Source organism: Amia ocellicauda, chromosome 22, assembly GCF_036373705.1.
Source record: "Amia ocellicauda isolate fAmiCal2 chromosome 22, fAmiCal2.hap1, whole genome shotgun sequence".
Classification (NCBI taxonomy): domain Eukaryota; kingdom Metazoa; phylum Chordata; class Actinopteri; order Amiiformes; family Amiidae; genus Amia; species Amia ocellicauda.
In genome coordinates, this window is record NC_089871.1 from 8,699,047 (window position 1) to 8,725,240 (window position 26,194).

The 26,194-nt window shown below is 45.2% G+C and overlaps 2 protein-coding genes across 2 annotated transcripts; both read left to right on the forward strand.

Annotated features, from left to right (window-relative positions):
- The first annotated feature begins 38 nt into the window (after nucleotides 1-38).
- Nucleotides 39-5,917, forward strand: LOC136718348 (zona pellucida sperm-binding protein 4). Its single transcript, XM_066696048.1, has 14 exons — nucleotides 39-813; nucleotides 902-1,089; nucleotides 1,840-1,937; nucleotides 2,011-2,138; nucleotides 2,358-2,547; nucleotides 2,621-2,768; nucleotides 2,870-2,945; nucleotides 3,033-3,149; nucleotides 3,323-3,598; nucleotides 3,721-3,834; nucleotides 3,912-4,010; nucleotides 5,327-5,437; nucleotides 5,530-5,622; nucleotides 5,696-5,917. The coding sequence occupies exons 1-14, from the start codon at nucleotides 606-608 to the stop codon at nucleotides 5,806-5,808; spliced, it is 1,959 nt and encodes a 652-aa protein (XP_066552145.1). The 5' UTR covers nucleotides 39-605; the 3' UTR covers nucleotides 5,809-5,917.
- A 5,791-nt stretch (nucleotides 5,918-11,708) lies between these two features.
- Nucleotides 11,709-24,569, forward strand: LOC136718350 (maestro heat-like repeat-containing protein family member 1). The gene is made up of 18 exons (XM_066696049.1): nucleotides 11,709-11,867; nucleotides 13,369-13,536; nucleotides 13,721-13,846; nucleotides 13,937-14,047; nucleotides 14,232-14,311; nucleotides 15,516-15,621; nucleotides 16,010-16,105; nucleotides 16,411-16,518; nucleotides 16,700-16,832; nucleotides 17,002-17,093; nucleotides 17,285-17,437; nucleotides 17,583-17,731; nucleotides 17,852-17,969; nucleotides 18,063-18,199; nucleotides 18,346-18,483; nucleotides 18,673-18,787; nucleotides 18,936-19,035; nucleotides 19,496-24,569. Exons 1-17 carry the CDS (start codon nucleotides 11,709-11,711, stop codon nucleotides 18,960-18,962), a joined length of 2,016 nt encoding a protein of 671 aa, XP_066552146.1. The 3' UTR covers nucleotides 18,963-19,035; nucleotides 19,496-24,569.
- The last annotated feature ends 1,625 nt before the right edge of the window (nucleotides 24,570-26,194 follow it).

Here is a 26,194-nt window from a genome sequence, read left to right on the forward strand (position 1 = left end):
CGGCTCTGTCTGGGTCCGCTGCGGACGGGCCCACAGCACAGGCCGTTCCCCCCAAACTCCCCGCAGGAGGATTAACCCTCTGCTCCCCACTGAACCACCTGCAGATCATGGCTGGTGTCTCTGATTTACCTTAAGAAATTAAACGTCTAAATAGATTTATGAGATGAGTTGCATTAGGCTGTTTAATAGCTTTCAAACTACAACTACTTCTTATAATAATAATAATAATACGATAAATACATTCTGTAATTAGTGACTGCAGGCTGGCTCAGTTATGGAAGTGGCTACACTGCACACAATTAAGCGCTAAAATAATGAAATACAGATGCCACAGTGTTAGTGAGCTGCAACATCTTTGTACCACTCTGTGCAGTGTAGTGTGGTGCGCTGTGGTAAAAATACTGCACAGTGTGGTATTTGCGCTGTGGTGAAAACCAGACGGATTTCTCGCAAACACGCATCTCATTAGGCCCCTGCTTGTTGAGCCGGAGGAGCTCAGTGGCCGTGAGGCCTGTGGGTGTGTCCGCGCCTCCATCAGCGGCGGCGGGGAACTATTTAAGCTCGGCGCGGAGGAGGCCTCGCTATCTCGTCCGAAGCGCCGCACGATGGTGATTTTGAAGTGCGGAGCCGCGGGGGTGCTGTTGGCCTGGCTGGCGGTGTCGCTGGCCCAGGCTCCGGGGGGCAGCTCTGCGGGGCGCTGCTCGGTGCCCGACACCCTGAGGATCGCTTGTGGGGATCCCGCCATCGCGCAGAGTGACTGCGAGGCCTTGCGCTGCTGCTTCGACGGGAAGGCCTGCTTTTACGGCAATATGGGTGAGTCGCGGTGTATTGGTTTTGGGGGTCTTTCTCGCTCAGACTGGCTCTGTCGGTGGGTTCCCGTTTCATCCCGCTCTCGTTGCAGTGACGGTGCAGTGCACTGGGGACGGGCAGTTCGTGGTCGTGGTGTCCAGGACTGCCACCACCCCCCCGCTGCGTCTGGACTCGCTCAGCCTGCTCTCCGGCCCGGCCGCTCCGTGTGCCGCCGCCGGGATCTCCGATGGGTTCGCCGTGTTCCGCTTCCCCGTCCAGGCCTGCGGCACCCAGCTGGAGGTGACATGATTGTGCAGTGCAGGGTGGGGCAGCCGGGTCCGGGGGGTCTCCACTGCAGCTCTTGTAGTTCATGTTCCGCACATGCCTGTTTGAGGTGGAAAAACCCTGGCGGACGTAACCTACTCAAATTCCAACCTGAAGGAATAATATGCATTTGAAAACCTAACATGCTGTAAAGCTGGTGGCATTTGTACCACAAAATGTGTGCAAAAGGGCCCTTATAAGGGCCACAAGCATGTGTGACCAACCAAATGAAAGCATACAAACTACAGAATCAGTTTCTGCATTGTTGATCATGAGAAGATGCAACACTAACCAATTTTAACTTTCAAAGATAAATGGCATAAACTAAGTACTAGTCAAACCAACTAGGTAAAAACTCCTTAAATTGCTATCCAGTTAAGAGTTTTATTTAAAATGACAATCCATGGACACTTTCTACCTACTTTACAAGTCCCCGTCTCCACAGTCTGATCTTTTTATGGGTGGTCTAATTTGAAAGCCCCAAGTCTCTAGTTTGTCTACAATGAGTTATTGATCTCAACCCACTGGTGAGTTTAAAACAATAGGGCTGAGTGTACAGTTCTAATCTGGGCTTTAGCGAGAGATGCAGGAACCTCCCGTGGTGTCTAACTGCGGAAACTTTGGCCTTGTCCAATATTTCTCTTCTAATTGGAGAGCATTAAGCCCTGGTCTCCGCTCGGCCAATGGGAGTGGCTCTCTAAACTCGGTGGTTCTGTCCTGTTCCAGGGCGAGGCTGGTGACCTGGTGTATGAGAACCTGCTTTCTGCCGCTATGGATGTGAACGAGGGTCCCAATGGCTCCATCACCAGAGACAGTACTTTCAAGTGAGTCTAGTTGGGGGTGTGTCTGTCTTCTGCCCCAACTGCCATCCCTGACCCTGACTGACCTTTCCTCCAGGCTTTCTTTCTGGTGCAGGTATTCGGGAGACGAGTTGGTTTCTCTGGATACGGTCATCCTGACTGTCGCCCCGCCCCCCTCGGTTGTGGCCCCAGGACCCCTCAGCCTGGAACTCCGGATTGCTAGAGGTATTTGTGCTGCTCTCATGGAAACTAGTTCTTGCCCTGGTCTGATTTATGTGCAGCTATTCAGGGGATTCAACCGGCCCAGTGTGTGAGCTGTATTTATAGCCATTTTCAAGGTCTGTTAACTCTTCCACATGAGAAAACCAGGCTGGGCTTTTTTGGGAGCTGTTGCCTGCATTCAAATGCTGGTGTCCATGTGACCTTAATTTCTCTGACCCACAGAAGAGCAGTACAGCTCCTACTATGGTGACGGGGACTACCCTGTGACCAAAGTCCTGCGGGACCCCGTGCCCGTGGAGGTCCGCATCCTGGGGAGGACAGACCCCAACATTGTCCTGATGCTGGACAACTGCTGGGCGACATCTGTCGCCAGCCCCCTCGGCCAGCCCCAGTGGGACCTGCTGGTGCACGGGTAAATTGACTGTGTGATGGCAAGCCGCTTGCATTGTGTGGTTGGCGGTCTAATGAATGTGAAATGTGTGCAGGTGCCCATACAGTGGTGACGACTACGTCACCAGCGTGATTCCCGTCAGCCTGTCTTCTGGTCTGCCCTTCCCAACTCACTACAAGAGGTTTATGATCCGTATGTTTACTTTTGTAAACCCCGACACCAGGGACCCTCTGGAGGAGAGTGTGAGTTCCGCCTTCGACCTCCTGTAGCTTTTGGTCTCGTTTGCAGTCTTTGTATTGGTGTGGAGGAGATTCCCTGAGGTCTGGTTCGTGTTTGTCTGCAGATCTTCATTCACTGCAGTGCGTCCGTGTGCTTCCCCTCCGCCGCTGACCGCTGTGTGGCATCGTGTAAAAGGAGGCGTAAGTAGGGTCTCTACTCCATGCTCTTTTTTAGGTGCCGGTATATTGGTTTAAAAACCTGATCTGCAGTGTCTATCTAAATTGCAGGACGATCTGTAACTGAGGTGCGACCAGATGCTGCTTTGGGGGAGACTGTGGTTTCCAGTGGGTTGCTGCTCCTGACTAAAGATGCCCTGCTGTTGGACACCCTCAATTCTGCCAATGGTAATCCCCTCTAGCCTGACCATGGCTTGGCAGTGCATCCGAGGTGGGGGGGAAAAACCCCCTCAGTCTGATGTCTGCCTGAGCTGTGCTGATAAACTGAGCATTGCTGGATACTCGATCTGGACTCCAGGGGTTCCGCGTCTGTAACCTGTCAATCTTCCCTTCCTCCACAGAGCTCCCTGCTCCACGAAAGACCGTGTCCAGTCATGCCATCGTTCTGACGGACTCTGAAGTCCAAGTGTCTGAAGCCATGTCTGAAAGCAATCTAGAGTATGAGGTCTTGCTTGTCCCTCCAGTTCCGGAGAGTTCTGAATTCTCTGGTCTTGGACCAGTTTCTCCAGCCCTCTCGGAAGGACCTTCCACTCTGGGGATGACTGAGACCCCAGTGGTGCCCAGTGACCAGACTGTCATCGCTACCTCTTCCCCTGTTGTGGATGTGCAAAGCAATGGTGAGCTTTAGACCAGTGTCTGTACAGAGCTTTGAAACTTTTATTTTTCTCTGCTCAATTTTAACATCTAGGGATCTCCAATCTCTTTTATCCCCTGCAAACATCTGCCCTTTTAATCCCAGGTCACCCAGTCCTACCCTCTACAGAGAGCCCTGGCCTACAAGAGACCCACCCGGTGTTCAGCAATGAGGCGGACGGCGACTCTGAGGCCCCGGCGGACACCGAACTAGAAAACGGTAAGTTAAGCCGCTCTTGGCTTGGCTGTCCCCTGGGTGTAAGGCTTGACCGTACAGTTTCTCTACCCCTCCCACAGGAGGACTTGTTGTGATGGAGTTGAACGCCACAGTGTCCAGTGCAGCAGTGAGCACAGTTGGCTCCAAACCTGGTCTGCGAAAGAACTATAAAAAGCATGGTGAGCTCTTTTTAAGAAAAAAAAAAAAAAAAAAAGTGATGCTGCACCTCTGAGCAGGAATACCATCTGCCGTGCAGCTCGCAAGGTGCTCTCGCTAAACTCCTGGATGTATTTGTTGTGTCCCTGGCCATTTAAACCTTCTAAAGATCAAAGGATTTTTATGCGATCACAAGTAATTCGCAATATAAAAATACTTGGTTTATTTTTAATATGCATAGGCTGGGCCTATATGCAGAACACGCATTTTCCATAGGAATCCCGAGGGTGGTTGGTGCTATTGACTGTACGCATATCCCCATTAGAGCACCCCTGGGAGAACATGAGGGGGATTATGCGAATAGGAAGTAATTTCACAACATCAGTGTTCAGGCATTTGATCATGTAGGCTAGCCTACATTATTTTGTCCTTAAAACTTCTACTTCTATTAACGCATTAAGTGGTGAGCCACGACCAAGAGTGGATTCCCGAAATTTGTGACTCATGTCCTCCTCCGGTTTTCACCATCTCTGCCATTTTTCTGTTTGCTGTGAACACCTGAATAGGCTATTATACTGTAGGCTACACCACATTTGTACTGTGTATTACTGATAAGTATTAATACACACCACTTGAAAGAATTCTTGTATTTCATCTGGACTTGTTGCAGGTGCTCTTTCCACTGGGGCTGCAGCTGAAATGATTGTTAGAATGAAGTTATTCTGAACACGACAGCATTCAATTCATACAGGCAGCCCTACAGCCTTGGTGCTTTAGTAGATCTTAATTCATAACTGTGAGTAACTGGTTTAGGTGTAGCCCATGTGTAGGCTATAATTGAATTATCCTAACTGAGATGTAAGGACACGTAAAATAGTCTAAATATGTGACAAAATGGAGAACATATGACAAGAATGCTGTTCTTCCGAATTTACTGTCGGCAATGTGCTGCCAGCAAGCCTCCCTGGCTTTGGACGCCACAGTGTTGCATTTAGCCGCTAACCTTTCTTTAACCCCTCATATCCTGACATTATCGGCTGCATTATTCCGGGGACAGTCCGGTACACACACTGCGCCTGCGCACCCACTTCACGCGAACACTCGCTAACTCCAGTTAAGTCACACCGAGTCAACTAACCGACATCTTAATCACCGTTGTAGTACCAGTTAACACCAGTTTAGGCAATCGGAGTTTGTCAACCCTGACTTTCCTTGATCACTCCGAGTAGGTTAAACTCTCTTCGTAGTACACCCCTCTGGTCTAAATCCAAACTTCTCGTCATGAACTGCTGGAAAGACGACCAATAACTAACACTCTCCCAACCCCTCCCTGTTCAAGGAATGTTTGGTCCCCTGGGACGCCCCCGGACTCCTGTAAAGGGGGTCCGTGTGTCCAGTGATGCTGTGTTGACTCCACCAGCTCTGAACCGGGGCAATCGTAAGGATGGCAGTAAGTGCCAGTGACTTTATTAATGTATAGATCCATCATTGATTTTTCAGATGCTAATGGTTCCCTCCCCCACCCCCCCCCCCACCTCTTAGGAAGAAATCCCATTTTGCGAAGGAAGATGTCCAACTCCAACGCAGCACTGACCACGTCTCCAGTCTCTGCAATGGAAGATGAACACACTGATGGTATCTTATTTTTCATATTTTTAATTTAAATCTCTAAATGGTAGCTGTACATGCAGTGCTCTCCTCTCCGCAGTGTCCCAGTTAATCAGCTTTGGGCTGATGGTGTTGGTCGCGTCTGTCGTGGCTGTGACCTTCATTGTGTTGCTGGTGTTTCTGGTGCGATCAAAACTACGGAAGACGCGCTGAGTGCGGACGCTCTGCTATAAAGCCATTTGACTGTTGCTTGCGATTTCCTGGTATTGGACTGATCCATTCCCAATGGCTGTGGACAAATAAACTGCTGCTGTTTACCCAATGTGTGTCAAGTGTCGTTGAACAAGCAATCTGTTGGTTTACATGAGCCCAAACCTGCTGGAATTCCCCCTTAGAGGAGGAGTGGGGTGCGTGGGGGGGGCTTGCCTTTGCTTTCAGCGCTGGACTGTATGCAAGGAGGGATTCCACTTCCTGTGAGCTGGGAGATGAGTCTAGGCAGGGTCCTCTTGACTCATTTTAAAAGGAGTAATTTGAAATAAGGAAGTAATGTTGGGTTTTGCTATAAACTGGGTATCTTAAGTCCTAGATCTGCACATACAAAAAGCACGGGGGTCAATTTCAATTCAAGGGAGCTTTATTGGCATGACTAACATCACTACTGCCAAAGCAGGTACAATATAACTAACATCAGTTTTTTGTTTTGCATAGTGTAACAGGAATTAATTGAATACATGAGAAATTGGGGAAATGGAGTCCGTAATATTGATAATGCTGCAATAATAGACCAAATAAAAATTAAAATATAGTAATAAAAATACATTTCAGTAATATGTACTGTAGTCTATAGCTGAATTGCTACCCTGTGCTGAGGGTTCACCCTGTGAAGGGCAGTTAGTGGGGGCTGTGTATCCCTCTCCCAGGAGCACGCCCAGTATCTGTAGCTCGGTCTTGTTTTGGAAATGTGGGAGTGATTTTTTTTGTGGAAGAATATATCTTGTTTCTTTGTATTTATTGCATTGTAGGAGGAAGTTAGTCTCCATCTCCACCTCTCCTGTCTCACAGTGACTGCACCGTCTGTTCTCCCTGTCCAGCCAGGTGGTCACTGAGCCTGTACTTGGTCAGGATTTGCCTTTGTATTAAATCTTCTGCCTTGGTTAGGTATTTTGCAGGGATGTATTTTCTGTTTAGGGCCTGATAGCACTCCATCTTGTTTTGTGTTTTGGTTTCTCTATTCCAATGCTCCAGACAGGAGTGTGTCGTGTTCTATGACGGGGTCGGCTCTGATTGGTCGTGTTCCTGCAGTGCTGTCCTGAAGCTGACTGATGTCCGTGTGGCTCAGGACTAGTTGGCTGAGGGGACTCTTTAGTGAGCTGAGCTCTTGGCTTTGAAGGGCCTTGTAGTGGTATGAATCTGGGTTACTCTGTTTTAAGTGAACCCATTATTTTAGTGTTTTTAAAATTTGGATCTGTTGTGGGTAGCGGCCTAATTCCACCCTGCGTGCATTATTTGGGGTGTTTCTGTGCACCTGGATTATTGATTTATAGAATTCTGCATGCAGGACTTCTGCTGGGTGATTGTCCCATTTTTTTTGTTCTCCTGGTCTGTGAGTGGACCCCAGATTTCACTACCATAGAGGGCAATTGGTTGGATTATACTTTTGAATATTTTTAGCCAGTTTTTAATTGGGGGATTTCTGTCATAGAATCTTCTCTTGATAGCATAGAAAGCCCTTCGTGCTTTTTCCTTCAGTGCGTTCACTGCCAGGTTAAAGTTCCCTGACGCACTGATGGTCAGACCCCAGGTATGTGTATGTAGTGCTGTGCTCTAGGGTGGTGTTTCCTAGACTGAAGCGGTACCTGTTTTCCTGAGATCTGGGCTTCTTTTGGAAAATCATGACTTTTCAGTGGGTGACCGCAGGACCAGGTCATCTGCATAGAGCAGGAATTTAATTTCTGTATCATGTAGAGTGAGGCCAGGGGCGTCAGACTGATTCCAACACTGTGGCCAATTCGTTAGTGTAGATGTTGAACAGTGTTGGGCTCAGACTGCAGCCCTGCCTCACTCCCCGCCCCTGAGTGAAGAACTCTGTCCTTTTGTTACCAATTTTAACAGCGCACTTGTTATGTGTGTACATTGATTTAATTATGTTGTAGACTTTACCCCCTACATCACTTTCCAGAAGTTTAAGGAAAAGTCCTTAATGCCAAATTGAGTCTCATGCTTTTCTGAAATCAATAAAACAAGCAAATATTTTTCCTTTCTTTTTTTGCTGGACGTGTTTGTCAATTTGTGTAGGGTGTAAATATGTTCAGAAGTCCGGTGGTTTGGGAGAAATCCAATCTGGCTCTTACTCAAGACACTGTGTTTGGTAAGGAAGGCTAGTATTCGGGCGTTGATGATACTACAGATCACCTTCCCCAGATTACTGCTCACACAGATGCCTTTGTAATTATTGGGGTCAAATTTGTCTCCACTCTTAAAGATGGCGGTAATTAGTCCTTGATTCCGTCGATTGATATGTTGGTCTTTTTTGTTTTTTATACTGTGTTTATAGTAAGTTCGTGTTGCGCAGTAGTGCAGGCGCAGGTCGGTGTTTGGTTGATTTGGTGTTTTTGATTTGACGGCGGTCTTAATTTCTTTCGCACATCTTTGCACTCATCATCAAACCACTGATTATTTATTGTGTTAATTGGTTTTAATTTAGCGTTTGTGCAGGTTTCTTCAAAAATCATATTGATGTCTGTGATTGCCAAGTTTTGTTTTGGAAGGAGTATAGTAGACCTTGTATTCCGTGAGAGTCAATGGCTTCTCTGTAGTGTCCCCTATTTAAAAGTAAAAACTTGACTAGAGTAGCTGGGTCTATTCCTGGGAGGCAGGAGAGTTTTCTGGGTGCAGGATTTGATTCATGGACTGGGTGAACTGCTTCGGCCACTTTCTCTTACGTGAGACTGCAGTAGTGATTCCCGTCGCCCTGCAGCCGCACAGGCAGCTCTGGGTGTCAGACTGCAGAGAGCTGGGTGCTGTGGAGAGGGGGCTCTTTATCACAGGCTGTAGGATGGGCTGAAGGGGGTCTGCAGAGAGCTGGGTGCTGTGGAGAGGGGGCTCTTTATCACAGGCTGAAGGGGGCAGCAGAGGACCGTTAATGGTCCTAAGCGGTAAAGGCGAGCGCTGCACAAGTCTGATACGTAAACATGAGCGGTGGAGTGATTTAAACCCTGAAACTGATTCTCATAAATGCATGTACAGTGCGTACACTTGCATATGCGGTATGTTACAGATATCCCCAAATTATTATTGTGATTCACAACAAAACTAGTGTGTGAAAGAATGTACATGCTCTTTAATGCGTGAAAGTGGTTTTGAAGACGCTGGGTATTATTGATGGGGAGATATAGTCGGATCGCGCTGTATCAAAATGATATGTATTGGCAGATTTACAAAATATCAAACGTCAAGCTAACTTCAGCGCGGCGCAGGCGCATTATGGAGAACCACGTGCAATAAACCAATCCACAATTACAGGTGTTCAAAGCAAACTAGCCCTGCGATGTAATCCTCGTCATCGTCTACCCCGCCACTGTGACTCGGGGCGATTGTTACGTCATATCGGATGCGTTGCAATGTCTAGCGGCCTCCAGAGTACAGACCTGTAGTAACGGAAAAATGCTTCAGTGAGTACTGTTGGAATTAATTGTTTCTGTATTAATATCGTATATAATTGCATAGATTTGGAAGGACATTGTATTGGCCATATGCAGAAAGTATTACTATAAAGCAACTCTGATTTAGTTTGCAATATCGTGTTTAAACCTGTGGAGCAAAACATTTGATATGCAACTCGAGTTTCAATTTTCTATATTTGGAAATAAATTAAAACGTGTTTTCTATTTAGATAGGGATAACCTTATCTATTTGCAAACAAAATGCAAATTAGTCCTCTTGTGTAAGTGTAATTTTTACTAGATACTGCCTGATAGGGTGTTCATATAGGCTACTTCGCGGAAAGCATTAAAAAAAAAAAAAAAAAAACTTTTAAGACTCCAATACCATATATAAAATCTATTTGAATAAAGAAAACGTACATATTGATTTTAATATTCTTTTCACACGTTTTTCATGTGTTATTCATTTTGTTAATGACTCTATCGGACAGGGTAAAGGCTTTCATTGTTTGCAGGCTCTGGGGTGCCATGTGTGTCTGTTGACCTGTTCTGTAATAAAACTTTTAAATAAAGAAAGCAACTAAACATGGGCTTTGGTCTAATAATACCCACATCTCTGAAGTACTGATACAGCCATAATTCCCTCTGGTTTCACAGGGAAACAACTTATATTTTGTTGTTTAGGAAATAGTATTAGGAGTCAGTAATCATGTATGTTAACTGTGAAAGGAAAATTACAAGTGTGCTACTTCAATCAGACACCTTACATTCCTTTTTAAAATGTGTATATCATGTTTGTGTATAAGTCAGGGGATAAAATTAACTTTTCTGGCCACTAGCCAATGTGTCTGGTAGAAGGAAAAAACTTAGCAGCCACTTGGTACTTTTACCAGCCAAAAATGCATGAGGGTGCGTAAGTGTGTTGGTGAACATGTTAGAATGTGGCATTTATTCAGGTATTCCTCACCATAAAAAAAAGCTAATTGCACACCTGTGTAGACTAGACTGTAGACTGTGTAGGATAGAAAAAAAACATGTTCCCACACAGTTTCTACTTGCAAGTGTTATAAGGTCTTTGACCAAAACACTGCATTCTGTTGAATTATAACACTTGCTTAATCTTTTTCAAATTAATCAATCACATGTGCAATAACATGGCAGCTAATGGGGATCTGTATAAACCCTAAACTAACACATGAGAAGGGGTGTTATATGGTGACACACTATTGCTCTTCATACTCCTCTTCCTCTTCAGTGCTCCTCCCTTCTCTGAGTTTCTGCACGTCATTAAAAGGATTTCATTGGATTGGCTAGATATTCATAGGGTCTGTGGTTGGGTAAAAAATATATAATCTGTAGGAATGATGACGGACAGTATCGTCCTTCCATTGGTCAATACCATGCACGCCAGCAAAACAATGCATCTCTCCATCGCAAATAGTTTCCCCATAAATTAATATGTTGTAATTGATGCAACTGATGAATACTTATTTAACACAACAACTTTGTTAAATAAATATCTATGTAAAAATACATTATTAGAAGACTTTTGGAAATGGCATAATAACAGCAGACCTGTCAACTCTCACGCATCGTGTCAGACTCTTTTATTATTGTCCCGACATTAGCACAACTTTCAGCTTTTAGTCACAATTTCAAATTTACTATAAAGGTTCTGACTATTTGTTTTATAAAGGAATATTTTGCAATTACAGCTGTAATTGAAAGACCAATATGTGCCAGTTTAGCAATGTGAGCTGCAATGAAAATGCCATCCATTAGCGTCCTTGTGGCAATGTTTTCTGGTCACAACGGCAAAATACAAAATGTATAAGACCTATCTAGCTAGCTAATTTATACAATCTACTTTTCCTCTCCAAACCACACTCAACACTCAGACTGCCGCTCTGCATTCAGAAACCCAACTGCTTTCGAGTTAGTGTATGTATCAATGTGTTTGTTGCAGTCCTCTGTCCTTTTTTATCATATTATAATTCTGAAACTTTTTGATCCATGTAATTAAAAAGTCAGTAATTATGACTATGAAAAGTAATTAAAAGTCATTATTTTTCCACATCCTTAACCACCTTACTTCTACTTCCTTGCTGGACTGAAGACTGTCCAGATGCCATATATTTTCAAAAAACATGATATTGCAGTTTGCCAAATCAACCAACAAATTAATTTGTATTTTGAAACATACCGACAAATACTCTATCAGAAACTAAAAGTTGAGTTCCCACACACTTGTTGGCTACCCGCCACAGTGGCTGGTAAAATTGACAGATTTACCAGCCATTGGCTAAATCTATCCGCACTTGGCGGGTGGCGGGTGTCATTTTATTCCCTGGTATAAGTATATGTATTTGATCTTCGTGCTTCCATAGTGAGTACAGTTTCTGTGTCTTGTGATGGTGCTTCTGGGCAGCTGAATGTCTTCTGACAGCCTTGATGTGCTTCTCTTCTCCCGTCAACGCTTCTGCTTTCTGCGACGCAGACCCCGACGTTGACGATGACTGGGTCCGGGTCAGAGCGATGCTGGCCTGCCTCGAGAACAGCCTTCACATCGCGCTGCCACTCCTTCCGCAGTACCTGGACAAACACCCTGAGGTGAAATCCTTAATCACAGTGTGTACCGTTTGAAAGAATAAGAAAAGACTGGATCTAAACACCCAAGATGTGCAGTACAGCCTCAGCAAAGCTCACCCTGTCCCCCCCATTTCTGATGTATTTATTTACACTCACCTAAAGGATTATTAGGAACACCTGTTCAATTTCTCATTAATGCAATTATCTAACCAACCAATCACATGGCAGTTGCTTCAATGCATTTAGGGGTGTGGTTCTGGTCAAGACAATCTCCTGAACTCCAAACTGAATGTCTGAATGGGAAAGAGGTGATTTAAGCAATTTTGAGCGTGGCATGGTTGTTGGTGCCAGACGGGCCGGTCTGAGTATTTCACAATCTGCTCAGTTACTGGGATTTTCACGCACAACCATTTCTAGGGTTTACAAAGAATGGTGTGAAAAGGGAAAAACATCCAGTATGCGGCAGTCCTGTGGGCGAAAATGCCTTGTTGATGCTAGAGGTCAGAGGAGAATGGGCCGACTGATTCAAGCTGATCGAAGAGCAACTTTGACTGAAATAACCACTCATTACAACGGAGGTATGCAGCAAAGCATTTGTGAAGCCACAACACGTACAACCTTGAGGTGGATGGGCTACAACAGCAGAAGACCCCACCGGGTACCACTCATCTCCACTACAAATAGGAAAAAGAGGCTACAATTTGCACAAGCTCACCAAAATTGGACAGTTGAAGACTGGAAAAATGTTGCCTGGTCTGATGAGTCTCGATTTCTGTTGAGACATTCAGATGGTAGAGTCAGAATTTGGTGTAAACAGAATGAGAACATGGATCCATCATGCCTTGTTACCACTGTGCAGGCTGGTGGTGGAGGTGTAATGGTGTGGGGGATGTTTTCTTGGCACACTTTAGGCCCTTTAGTGCCAATTGGGCATCGTTTAAATGCCACGGCCTACCTGAGCATTGTTTCTGACCATGTCCATCCCTTTATGACCACCATGTACCCATCCTCTGATGGCTACTTCCAGCAGGATAATGCACCATGTCACAAAGGTCGAATCATTTCAAATTGGTTTCTTGAACATGACAATGAGTTCACTGTACTAAACTGGCCCCCACAGTCACCAGATCTCAACCCAATAGAGCATCTTTGGGATGTGGTGTAAAGGGAGCTTCGTGCCCTGGATGTGCATCCCACAAATCTCCATCAACTGCAAGATGCTATCCTATCAATATGGGCGAACATTTCTAAAGAATGCTTTCAGCACCTTGTTGAATCAATGCCACGTAGAATTAAGGCAGTTCTGAAGGCGAAAGGGGGTCAAACACAGTATTAGTATGGTGTTCCTAATAATCCTTTAGGTGAGTGTATATTGATGTTTTTAAAAGTGTAAAGTTCACACTTGCATATGCAATTCCACTCGGCTGCTTTAAAGAACAGGGTTCAAATGAAGATTAATGACGTTGGTATAAGACTTGGCAAAGATTACAAAGATTTTTTTTATTTTTTGCTCCCGCCCCAGGTGTCTGCGGACGATCGCCGTGTGATTCTCGAGGCAGCGGAGACGGTGGCCGGTGAACAGCCTCTCCCCACGTCCAGCGTTCACAGACTGATGACATCCATCATTTCTGTTGGATTCGCCGAGTTGACCGCCAACAATTCGAGCTTGACCGCTCAGTATAGGAATGAGGTATGACCGGCTTCTTGTTCACTCGTGCCTCCAGAGGGGCAATTTGTTTTTCTTAAGTTTAAGACATGCAGCTAAGGATAGGAGCCTCTCTGTCAGACCTTTACCCTTCAGTAAAGCGCGAAGGACGCACACGTTCAAAGACATCACCACTATCTTGGATAACCGAATGTATTTTCTCCTGCAGACCAACGTGTACAGAAGGATAGTTCTGTGCTACGGGTTCATAGCATTCATGATCCCTAAAGCAGAACTTGAACACTTCCTAGTGTACGACATTCTGCCCAAAATGAAGCCCTTCCTCGGCTCCAAGGTAGGTGAAATATATCTTCGACGAGAAAAACGGTACGATCCTTCACAACAACCTTCGGAGACTGAGAACGCTGTGCTCTTCCTCCTCCAGGACCCCGGGGTCAGATCCAGCGTGTGCTTCAGTCTGCGCCTCGTGGCTCGGGCCGCCAGGAACGCTGGCATCGACTTCCCTTACAAACGGACGGTGCTGGAGTATATGACGGTCAGTGGGGTGTGCTTGTGATTAAGATTGTCTAGACTGCTGTGTGCATAGTTGCTGAGCTCCTAAAATCTAAACGTCAGCCATTCCCCTTTCATATCTGGTCAGTCGTCGTTACTTAGCCAATAGATGGTTGTCTGTACAAGTATGTTGTGACGGGAACCCATTTTCTTCCACCCCCCATCAGGAGTACATCAAGGATCAGCGCACAGACGGGTCCAGCCCCTCAGTGTCCCAGAAGGCCTTGCTCACCTGCTCGTTCCTCAGGTAACCCTTCCTTACAAACGCCCCCCTCCCTGCTTCCGTCCGGCTCTCACTGTAGACACGTGGGTGAGGTGTTTTAACCGCTTTTTTAACGGGTTGATCTGGATTGGTGTGGTTCTTGTTTTATGATGGGTTGCATTGGAACAATGTTCTGGCTGAAATTATCAATTTTAAAGCAGAAGAAATAAAAGGACTGCTTCAAAACTGCCACGACTCAACCAGTGTACTTGTGAGAGGTACTGCATGTCATCGTACTGTGATGACAGCTCAGCTAACAGAGCCCAAAACTGGCGGTGCTGCAAAGCTCGGCTACGAGTGAAATTCACACACTTGACAGCGGTGCTCATTACATTACCTGATTCGGCTACCTTTCCACACTGTGATTCTTGGTGGATGATGCAATGCAGGAATATGGGCTCGTCTATGTTGAGCTCCTTCGCTCTCCCTCTAGCCCATTTGTTTTACCTGTCATTGATGGCGCTCCATTGGTGGTGACACCAGCGAGTTTCTCTCATGGCAGCCCAGCCATTTGTGGGATATGTTGTCTCCAGTGCTTGTCACACATGCTTGCTAAAGGTAAAAGTTCCTCAAAAACATAAAAATCCTGCGTAACCCCTATGACAAAAACCCTGCGCCCCTTGCCTGTTACTTCGGAGTACTTAGCTCTGTGTGTTGTATCATAATGACGACGAACATTATACTCTTTCAAACTCGGCAAAAAAAATATTCATCTGTCCATCGTTTTTGGAAATTTCTCTGCACATCGTCTGCTTTCTTTTGGGTGGCATCCTGCAAGGGTTTTAAAGTGTGTGGCAACTAGCTAGTAGTAACTGCTGTGCAAAAAATACTAATGAAAGCGACTAATGACTGAAAATTACTAATGAAAGTGAAAATTACACATGAGCAAAACTGCCGTTATGCACGATACTCTTTCAACAACACAACATCATGTGGTGAAAAATTCCTATGAGAACCATAAGAAGTGTAAACCAATAAACATGCATTTTACTTGTAAGAAACACATTCTCTTAAAATCAGACTCGCATTCTTGGGGAAAGCTTCTCACGGGCCACAGAAAATCTGTTCACGAGCCACCAATTGCCTGCGGGCCATACGTTTGGCATGTCTGATTTAAAGCAAAGAGGATGAGTTTTTTATGCTCTGCTGGAGTTCCTATAGCCTGACATTCTCACTCCTGTTTCCACAGCGAAGTGAAACCCTTCCTAAAAAAACAGCAGATGGACCTCGTGTATCTGAGTGTCGGGGAAGTCCTGACTCTTCCCAGTGAGGCCGCCGATGGGACTGACCTCGAGGTAGTGGAGTCTGTCGCCTGGGTACCTGTAGGACAATCCTCATGAATTCTGTCTCCTGTGAAATTCCACTCATTCTATTGATAATCAATACTTCAACATCTCCAGAGCTGAAAATAACATTTCTGAGTTGTAACTAGTAATAATGTTGGTGAATTAACAATACTGTGCAATCTGTCCTCTGTCTCCCGTGAGAAACATTGCCAGAGTCCAGGGAAGAGCGAGTAGCTGCAATACTCGGAGTTGTAACAGTGTAGTAGTGGTCACAGTCATCTAGAACTGATGTCATCAATGTAACGACAGAAATGGATTACTTAAAGCCTTCCATAAGCATCTGTAACACAAATACTATCTCGTTTTAGTGTCTCATGTAAGTTATTGTTTTGTCTAGGATGTGTACTCTGCCAGTGCCAAGAATCTATCTGACCTGCTCAGAGCCACTCTAAAGCAGGACATCAGCCCAAACACCCTGCTGGAGCTGCTGAAGGTCAGTGACCACGACGTTCTGGGCTGTGCAAGTGACTGAACCGAGCTCAATGAATAAATGGGTTCTCCAGGCTGATTCGGTCCGTTGGTCTGTCCAGATCACTATCGTTCGACTTCAAATCGACGTCGCCTCTCTCTGGGAGTCATCGTTTGTGTCCCTCTGTGCCTTAAAGAGCCCTTGCGTTCAATCAAATCGAGGCGGATCTTGTGAGATTTCAAATTGAGCTTATTCCGTCCTAGTTCCACTTGTGTTCACTTCCTCTCTCTCCCCCGCACTCTCTCTCTACGGCATCACTCCGTCCGCAGCCCCTGCAATGCCTGTGTCTGTCCCAGAATGGAGTGACGAGACAGAGGGCCGTGAAGATGGTGACCGCTCTCCTGGAAGCCTACTGCGCGGAGGCCACGTCGGTTCAGGTGAGCCAGGAACCAGGCCTCTCCGCACGGGACGAAGAGAGGAGAGGCCGAAGCTGTTGGTTTTGTCGTCGCTGTGGGGGACACCCGGTGGCGCACTGTGGCTCAGCATTGACCCGCAACTGTTGGGCGGCAGTGCTGGGGCATGAAACTGGTCTCTGCATTGATCTGTTCTTTTCCGCAGGTGCCAGGGAGCTTCCCGGTCGGTAGGCTGCTGGCATCCCTCGTCCCGCAATGCTGTGACCCCGAGGCGGCGGTCAGGAAGGAGGCTGCCGAAGCCGTCCACGCCCTTATAGACATATGGCTGCGTGTGGAAGGTAATGAAACTGCTCCTGAGTGTGTCGCAGTGAAGAGAACAGCTAGGTAAAGTGCGTCCAGCTGTAGACAGTGTTCAGTACCCACTTTGCATCGCAGGAGGCGCAGTTAGTGTCGTTTGTGCCTGTCCGCAAACAAAGCCTGGTTTCTGTTTCTTCTTCATCTTTAAAGGTGGTGACTTTGCCAGGGATGAGTTGGAAGAGCTGATCCAATGCATCGTCGGGAGCGTGACCATCTCGGACACCTGTGAGGTTCTCGTCCAGGTAAAGCCTGCGTCCCCACCCTGCCGTCTGCCTTTGAGTCCAGAGTCCTGCGCTGAGGGACATCGGTGACATGAGACATAACGGGAGACCGTGAAACTACTGCTTTCCCTCGCCCACGGAGAGGGAGAGGTGAGGAGCTGTGTTACCTAGCGAGTCGATGGCTGACGGATGAGTGTGTCTCTGTGTTTCAGATCATCGGCGGGTGTCTCCCTCGTCTGCAGAAGCAGACTCTGATTGAGTGTCTGCTCTGGGAGCTCCAGAAACCCCAGCGCAGCTCCGCCCAGGCATCCTGTGTTCTCCTGTGGTACCTCCTGCGCTCGCACCCCACAGAGCTTGCCAGAATGGTGAGAGAACAAGGGCTTTAAAGTTCTAGAGTCTTTTACTCGATTTACGAGCGTTTGGGCTTCTGTACAGCAGGACAATAGATGTCAGTCTGTTACCCAGGGGCTGTGTGTGAAGTGTAACATGTCCTCTGCTGTGTGTCTCCAGTTTCCTCAGGTGCTCCATGTTTTTCTGGGCCTGGGGGACGCGGATGAGAGCGTTAAGTACACAGTTTGGCACAGTGTTGTCCAACTGACGATAACGGACAAGGTCTCGGTCGTCAAATCCCTCCTCAGCTACACCCCACCAGCCGACAGGTGAGAGTCTGATGTTTTACAATCCTAAGCTTCATTCTGTCCTGTTTCCTATTCAGAGCGAGACGGACGGTCACTTACTGCAGGCTGGCACATACTGAGCGTTTTGATTGTGTCTTCCAGAACCATTCAGAAACAGAAGTGGCACATCCTGCTGTTGGAGGCCGTTATTGCCTGCAGCCTGGATCCCTGGCCCCTCAGAGAGCTGATCATGTTGGCCAGTACAGGGCAGGCCGCGGCGGTGAGTGACTATAAAGCCCCACACGACCAGGGCACGGCACAGACCTGTCCCTCCCGACTCTGATTTCACTCTGCTTCTCTTTGCCGTGGTCAGGGCCGTGCTGTCGCCAACGTCCTGGCCACCGACAACTTCCTGGTTAGGAACGTGGATTTCGCAGAGCTTATCGCCGCCCTGCTGCCTCTCCTGGCTCCAGAGAGTCCGGCTCCAGACCCAGACCTCAGTGTACAAAGGTAAGAGCGTGTTTTGGGGCAGCCCGTGATGAAGCCGGATGCCCCAAGCCTCACACCAGAAGATGGTCACTCACTATGTAACTTGCATTTGTTTATCTCCGACACACAGCCGAGTGATATCGTTCTCTCTCTCTCTCTCTCTCCAGCGCCGCTGTGGAGGCCCTGAAGGCTGTGCTGTCTCGGGCCCGGTTGAACGGTGTGCTTTGGCAACTGGAGCAGGACAGAGTCTGGGATCTCATCAGGGAACCACGTCGGATGCCTGACGGCATCTTCCTGCTGGCCTGGTGAGACTCGAAGGGCTCGGAGCAGAAAAACACTTTTCTACCGACGTTCATTAATACGTGACGAATAGGGCCAATGACTTTCCTTAGACGCCCTTGCTGAGCGGAGACGTCTCGCTGGTAGTTGATTAAACTGTAACTGTCGAGAGAAAAAGCTTGCAAAATCAATGACCCTGTGCTCTTGACCGACAGGGCACTGCTGAGGTCCGATGCCCGTGGCTTGCCTGCTGTGGTAACCTATCTCTGGGAGCGTCACAGCAGCATGGGAGAGAGGCAGAGGCGGTGCGTGGCGGCCTTCTTCGATGCAGTGAGTGTCTTGACCCGACTAGAAATGAGAATTTCCTGGCCCGTGCCCAGCGAATGTTTGAAACTGAAGAGCTGCTGCCCGTGTCGGGACAGTTGGTGCCTGCAGCGTCTCCAGACTCATCCGTCTCTCTCCCCTTCCCTTTCCAAAGTTCTCGCAAACGCCCTCAGCGTTCTGAACCCAGATTAATACCGGACCGAGGAGACCTGTGAGGGGCCCTCAGAGGGCTGCAGACTCTTCCCAAGAAGGAGGTAAGGAGAAATGCTCCGGCATCCATCAGTCAGTCTCCTCTCTACGAGCGTCGAGGAGTAGAAGCCGCAGCTAGTTCTTTTGAGGTTGTGTGTTTAACGAGGTGTGTAGTGTGCAAACGTACAGGGGAGAGGTTTGATGACACCAGTCTCGTTCTTTGTTGGTCAGTAGTGGTTTGAAATAGAATGCCTGAATAAACTGTATGCAAATTCATGTTTATATTGATTTATGCAAGGGCTTTGTTTACATTTTTTAGATTAAATGACTGACTCATCGTGTTCATACATTTTAACTGGTTGTTGAGAAAACAGGGCTGTAGTTTTGGAATGTAATGCCCATCACTACACTGGGTAGCAATGCTATTTTGACAGCTTTTAATTTGAGACTTCAGTACAAGACCCTATAATGTATTGATGAATCTGCAAAGCAAAATGTATGTACAGGAGGTCTCTCTCTTCCCAGGAGACCATCTAATGGACCTCTGATTCAACGGTCCAGCCGGAGGCAGCGGAAGCCAATACCAGCCAATACCATGCGTCTCAGTATATATTGTATGTGTCTCAGCATCTCTGTATATATTGAGTGTGTCTCAGTATATATTGCATCAGTTTCAGCATCTCGGTATCACGTCTCAGTATATTTTGTAGAAGTCTCAGCATCTCAGTATATATTGTATAAGACTAAGCAACTCGGTAGTGTGTGCATCTCAGCATCTCGGTATATATTGTGTCCGTCTCAATATATACTGTATTAGTTTCGGCATCTCGTTATATATTATCCAAGTCTCAGCATCTCGGTATATAGTGTGTGCGTCTCGGTATATATTGTATAAGACTAAGCATCTCGGTATATATTGTGTCCGTCTCAGTATATACTGTATTAGTTTCGGCATCTCGTTATATATTATCCAAGTCTCAGCATCTCGGTATATAGTGTGTGCGTCTCGGTATATATTGTATAAGACTAAGCATCTCGGTATATATTGTGTCCGTCTCAGTATATACTGTATTAGTTTCGGCATCTCGTTATATATTATCCAAGTCTCAGCATCTCGGTATATAGTGTGTGCGTCTCGGTATATATTGTATAAGACTAAGCATCTCGGTATATATTGTGTCCGTCTCAGTATATACTGTATTAGTTTCGGCATCTCGTTATATATTATCCAAGTCTCAGCATCTCGGTATATAGTGTGTGCGTCTCGGTATATATTGTATAAGACTAAGCATCTCGGTATATATTGTGTCCGTCTCAGTATATACTGTATTAGTTTCGGCATCTCGTTATACATTATTTAAGTCTCGGCATCTCGGTATATATTGTGCGTTTCTCAGTATATATTGTATTCGTCTGCATTTTGGTTTATTTTGTGCACGTCTCGGTACATATTGTGTTGTATGTATATGTTGTATGTGTCTCAGCATCTCAGTATAAAGTGTGTGCGTCTCAGTATACTGGGATGCTGAGAGTTATACAATCTATGCTGAGATGCTGAGTCATACACACTGTATACTGACACACACACATTGTGTAGTGAGACACGTGTGTGTCTCACTATATGTTGTATGTCTCAGCATCTCAGTTTAAAGTGTGTGGATCTCAATACATATTATATCAGTCTCAGCATCTTGGTATACACCGATCAGCCATAACATTATGACCACTGACAGGTGAAGTGAATAACACTGATCATCTCGTTATCATGGCACCTGTCAGTGGGTGGGATATATTAGGCAGCAAGTGAACATTTTGTCCTCAAAGTTGATGTGTTAGAAGCAGGAGAAATGCGCAAGCGTAAGGACCTGAGCGACTTTGACAAGGGCCAAATTGTGATGGCTAGACGACTGGGTCAGAGCATCTCCAAAACTGCAGCTCTTGTGGGGTGTTCCCAGTCTGCAGTGGTCAGTACCTATCAAAAGTGGTCCAAGGAAGGAAAAGCGGTGAACCGGCGACAGGGTCATATGCGGCCATGACTCATTGATGCATGTGGGGAGCGAAGGCTGGCCCGTGTGGTCCGATCCAACAGACGAGCTACTGTAGCTCAAATTGCTGAAAAAGTTAATGCTGGTTCTGACAGAAAGGTGTCAGAACACACAGTGCATCGCAGTTTGTTGCGTATGGGGCTGCATCTCAGTATAAAGTGTCTGCGTATCAGTACATAGTATATCAGTCTCAGCATTTCGGTATATATTTTGCATCTCAGTAAATAGTGCGTCTCAGTACATATTGTGTGTGTGTCAGTATATAGTGTGTGCATCTCAGCATCTAAGTATATATTGTATATGTCTCAGTATATAGTGTGTGTGTCTCAGTATTTCGGTATATATTTTGCATCTCAGTAAATAGTGTGTCTCAGTACATATTGTGTGTGACGCTGAGACGCTGATATACTATGTACTGAGACGCTTAGTATATGTTGTATGTGTCTCAGTATAAAAGAGTGTGTCTCAGTACATATTAGTCTCAGCATCTCGGTATATGTTGTGTGTGTCACAATAATTATCATGTGTGTCTCAGGATCTCAATATATAGTGTGTAGATCACGGTATATACTTTGCGTCTCGGTAAATAGTGCGTCTCAGAATATATTGTGTGCGTCTCGGCATCTCGCAACATATACTGAGACGGATACAATATATACTATGTGTCTCAGCATCTCTGTATGAAGTGTGTGCGTCTCAATACATATTATATCAGTCTCGGCATCTCGTTATATATTGTGTGTGCCACAGTTTATATCGTGTGTCTCAAGATCTCAGTATATAGTGTGTACGTCTCGGTATATAGTGTGTATCAGTACATAGTGTGTGCGTCTCAGCATCTAAGTATATATTATATAAGTCTCAGCATCTCAATATATAGTGTGTGTGTCTCAGTATATAGTATATCAGTCCCAGCATCTCGTTATATATTGTGCGTGTCTCAGGATCTCGTTATATATTGTGCGTCTCGGTATATAGTGTGTCTCAGTACATTGTGTGTGTGCGTCTCAATACATGTTATATCAGTCTCAGCATCTCGGTATATGTTGTGTGTGTCACAGTATATATCGTGTGTCTCAGGATCTCAGTATATACTGTGTACGTCTCAGTACATAGTGTGTGCGTCTCAGCATATAAGTATATATTATATAAATCTCAGCGTCTCAGTATATAGTGTGTGCGTCTCAGTACATAGTGTATCAGTCAGCATCTCGGTAAATAGTGTGTCTCAGTACATATTGTGTGTGTGTCAGTATATAGAGTGTGCTTCTCAGCATCTCAGTATATATTGTGTAAGTCTCAGTATATAGTGTGTGCGTCTCTGTATACATTTTGCCTCTCAGTATATCGTGTGTGGGTCTCAGTATGTAGTGTGTACATCTCTGTACATAGTGTCTCAGTATATAGTGTGTGCGTCTCAGCATCTAAGTATATATTGTATAAGACTCAGTGTAAAGTGTCTGCGTCTCAGTACATAGTATATCAGTCTCAGAATCTCTGTATATATTTTGCATCTCGGTAAATAGTGTGTCTCAGTACATAGTGTGTGTATGTCAGTATATAGTGTGTGCATCTCAGCATCTAAGTATATATTACATCACTCTCAGCATCTCAGTATATATTGTTTCCGTCTCAGTATATAGTATATCAGTCTCTGCATCTCGGTATATATTGTGCGTCTCAGTGTACAGGGATACTGAGAGTTATACAACATATACTGAGATGCTGATTCGTGCACATTGTATACTGACACACACACATATTTTGTATGCGTCTCAGTTTAAAAGAGTGTGTGTCTCTATACATATTAGTCTCAGCATCTCGGTGTATGTTGTGTTTGTCACAATATATATCGTGTGTCTCAGGATCTCAATATATAGTGTGTACGTCACGGTATATACTTTGCGTCTCGGTAAATAGTGTGTCTCAGAATATATTGTGTGCGTCTCGGCATCTCCGTATATATTGTATAAGTCTCAGTATAAAGTGTGTGCATCTCGGTACATAGTATATCAGTCTCAGCATCTCAGTATATATTTTGCATCTCGGTAAATAGTGCGTCTCAGAATATATTGTGTGTGTGTCGGTATATAGTGTGTGCGTCTCAGTATATAGTGTTCAGGATATAGTGTGTGTGTGTCAGTATATAGTGTGTGCGTCTCAGCATCTAAGTATATATTATATAAGTCTCAGCGTCGCAATATATACGGAGACGCACACACTATATATTGAGTCTCAGTACATAGTGTGTGTATGTCAGTATATAGTGTGTGCGTCTCAGCTTCTCAGTATATAGTGTGTACGTCTCAGTATAAAGTGTGTGTCTCAGTACATAGTATATCACTCTCAGCATCTCGGTATATATTTTGCATCTCGTTACATAGTGTGTCTCAGTATATATTGTGTAAGTCTCAGTATATAGTGTGTGCGTCTCTGTATATAGTGTGTCTAAGTACATAGTGTGTGTGTGTTAGTACATAGTGTGTGTGTCTCAGCATCTCAGTATATATTGTATCCGTCTAAATATATTGTATGTGTCTTAGCATCTGAGTATATAGTGTGTGCGTCTCAGTATATAGTATATCAGTCTCAGCATCTCGTTATATATTGTGTGTGTCTCGGGATTTCGTTATATATTGTGCGTCTCGGTGTATAGTGTGTCTCAGTACATAGTGTGTGTGTCGCAATACATGTTATATCAGTCTCAGCATCTCGGTATATGTTGTGTGTGTCACAGTATATATCATGTGTGTCTCTGGATCTCAGTATATATTGTGTATGTCTCGGTATATCTTATGCGTCTCGGTATATAGTGTGTCTCCGTACACAGTGTGTGTGTGTCAGTATATATTGTATCACTCTCAGCATCTCAGTATACACTCACCTAAAGGATTATTAGGAACACCTGTTCAATTTCTCATTAATGCAATTATCTAACCGACCAATCACATGGCAGTTGCTTCAATGCATTTAGGGGTGTGGTCCTGGTCAAGACAATCTCCTGAACTCCAAACTGAATGTCTGAATGGGAAAGAGGTGATTTAAGCAATTTTGAGCGTGGCATGGTTGTTGGTGCCAGACGGGCCGGTCTGAGTATTTCACAATCTGCTCAGTTACTGGGATTTTCACGCACAACCATTTCTAGGGTTTACAAAGAATGGTGTGAAAAGGGAAAAACATCCAGTATGCGGCAGTCCTGTGGGCGAAAATGCCTTGTTGATGCTAGAGGTCAGAGGAGAATGGGCCGACTGATTCAAGCTGATAGAAGAGCAACTTTGACTGAAATAACCACTCGTTACAACCGAGGTATGCAGCAAAGCATTTGTGAAGCCACAACACGTACAACCTTGAGGCGGATGGGCTACAACAGCAGAAGACCCCCCCGGGTACCACTCATCTCCACTACAAATAGGAAAAAGAGGCTACAATTTGCACAAGCTCACCAAAATTGGACAGTTGAAGACTGAAAAAATGTTGCCTGGTCTGATGAGTCTCGATTTCTGTTGAGACATTCAGATGGTAGAGTCAGAATTTGGCGTAAACAGAATGAGAACATGGATCCATCATGCCTTGTTACCACTGTGCAGGCTGGTGGTGGTGGTGTAATGGTGTGGGGGATGTTTTCTTGGCACACTTTAGGCCCTTTAGTGCCAATTGGGCATCGTTTAAATGCCACGGCCTACCTGAGCATTGTTTCTGACCATGTCCATCCCTTTATGACCACCATGTACCCATCCTCTGATGGCTACTTCCAGCAGGATAATGCACCATGTCACAAAGGTCGAATCATTTCAAATTAGTTTCTTGAACATGACAATGAGTTCACTGTACTAAACTGGCCCCCACAGTCACCAGATCTCAACCCAATAGAGCATCTTTGGGATGTGGTGGAACGGGAGCTTCGTGCCCTGGATGTGCATCCCACAAATCTCCATCAACTGCAAGATGCTCTCCTATCAATATGGGCCAACATTTCTAAAGAATGCTTTCAGCACCTTGTTGAATCAATGCCACGTAGAATTAAGGCAGTTCTGAAGGTGAAAGGGGGTCAAACACAGTATTAGTATGGTGTTCCTAATAATCCTTTAGGTGAGTGTATATTGTGTTTGTCTTAGCATCTCAGTATAAAGTGTCTGCGTATCAGTACATAGTATATCAGTCTCGGCATTTCGGTATATATTTTGCATCTCAGTAAATAGTGCGTCTCAGTACATATTGTGTGTGTGTCTCAGCATCTAAGTATATATTGTATAAGTCTCAGTATATAGTGTGTGCGTGTTAGTGCATTTTGTGTAAGTCTCAGTATATAGTGTGTGCGTTTCGGTATATAGTGTGTGCGTCTCAGTATATATTGTGGGTCTCAGTATGTAGTGTGTACATCTTTGTAAATAGTGTGTCTCAGTATATAGTGTGTGTGTCTCACCATCTAAGTATTGTATAAGTCTCAGCGTCTCAGTATATATTGTGTGCGTGGTTGTGTATATTGTGTAAGTCTCAGTATATAGTGTGTGCGTCTCGGTATATACACTTGCGTCTCAGCATCTCAGTATACATTGTATCCATCTCAGTACATATTAGTCTCAGCATCTCGGTATATGTTGTGTGTGTCACAATATATATCATGTGTGTCTCAGGATCTCAGTATATAGTGTGTACATCACGGTATATATTGTGCGTCTCAGTATATAGTGCGTCTCAGAATATATTGTGTGCGTCTCGGCATCTCCGTATATATTGTATACATCACAGAATCTCAGTATATAGTGTGTCTCAGTACATAGTGTGTGTGTCTCCGTATATAGTGTGTGCATCTCAGTACATAGTATATCAGTCTCAGCATCTCGGTATATATTTTGCATCTCGGTAAATAGTGTGTCTCAGTACATATTGCGTGTGTGTCAGTATATAGTGTTTGCGTCTCAGCATCTAAGTATATATTGTATAAGTCTCAGTATATATTGTGTGCATGTCCGTATATATTGTGTGCGTGTTAGTGTATATTGTGTAAGTTTTAGTATATAGTGTGTGCGTCTCGGTATATTGTATGTCTCAGTACATAGTGTGTGTGTGTCAGTATATAGTGTGTGCATCTGTCTGTAATTCGCTGTGTGACTGCCCTGCGAAAGGCGCTATACAAATAAAAATTGATTTGATTTGAATTTCCTTGCTCTTCTTCATT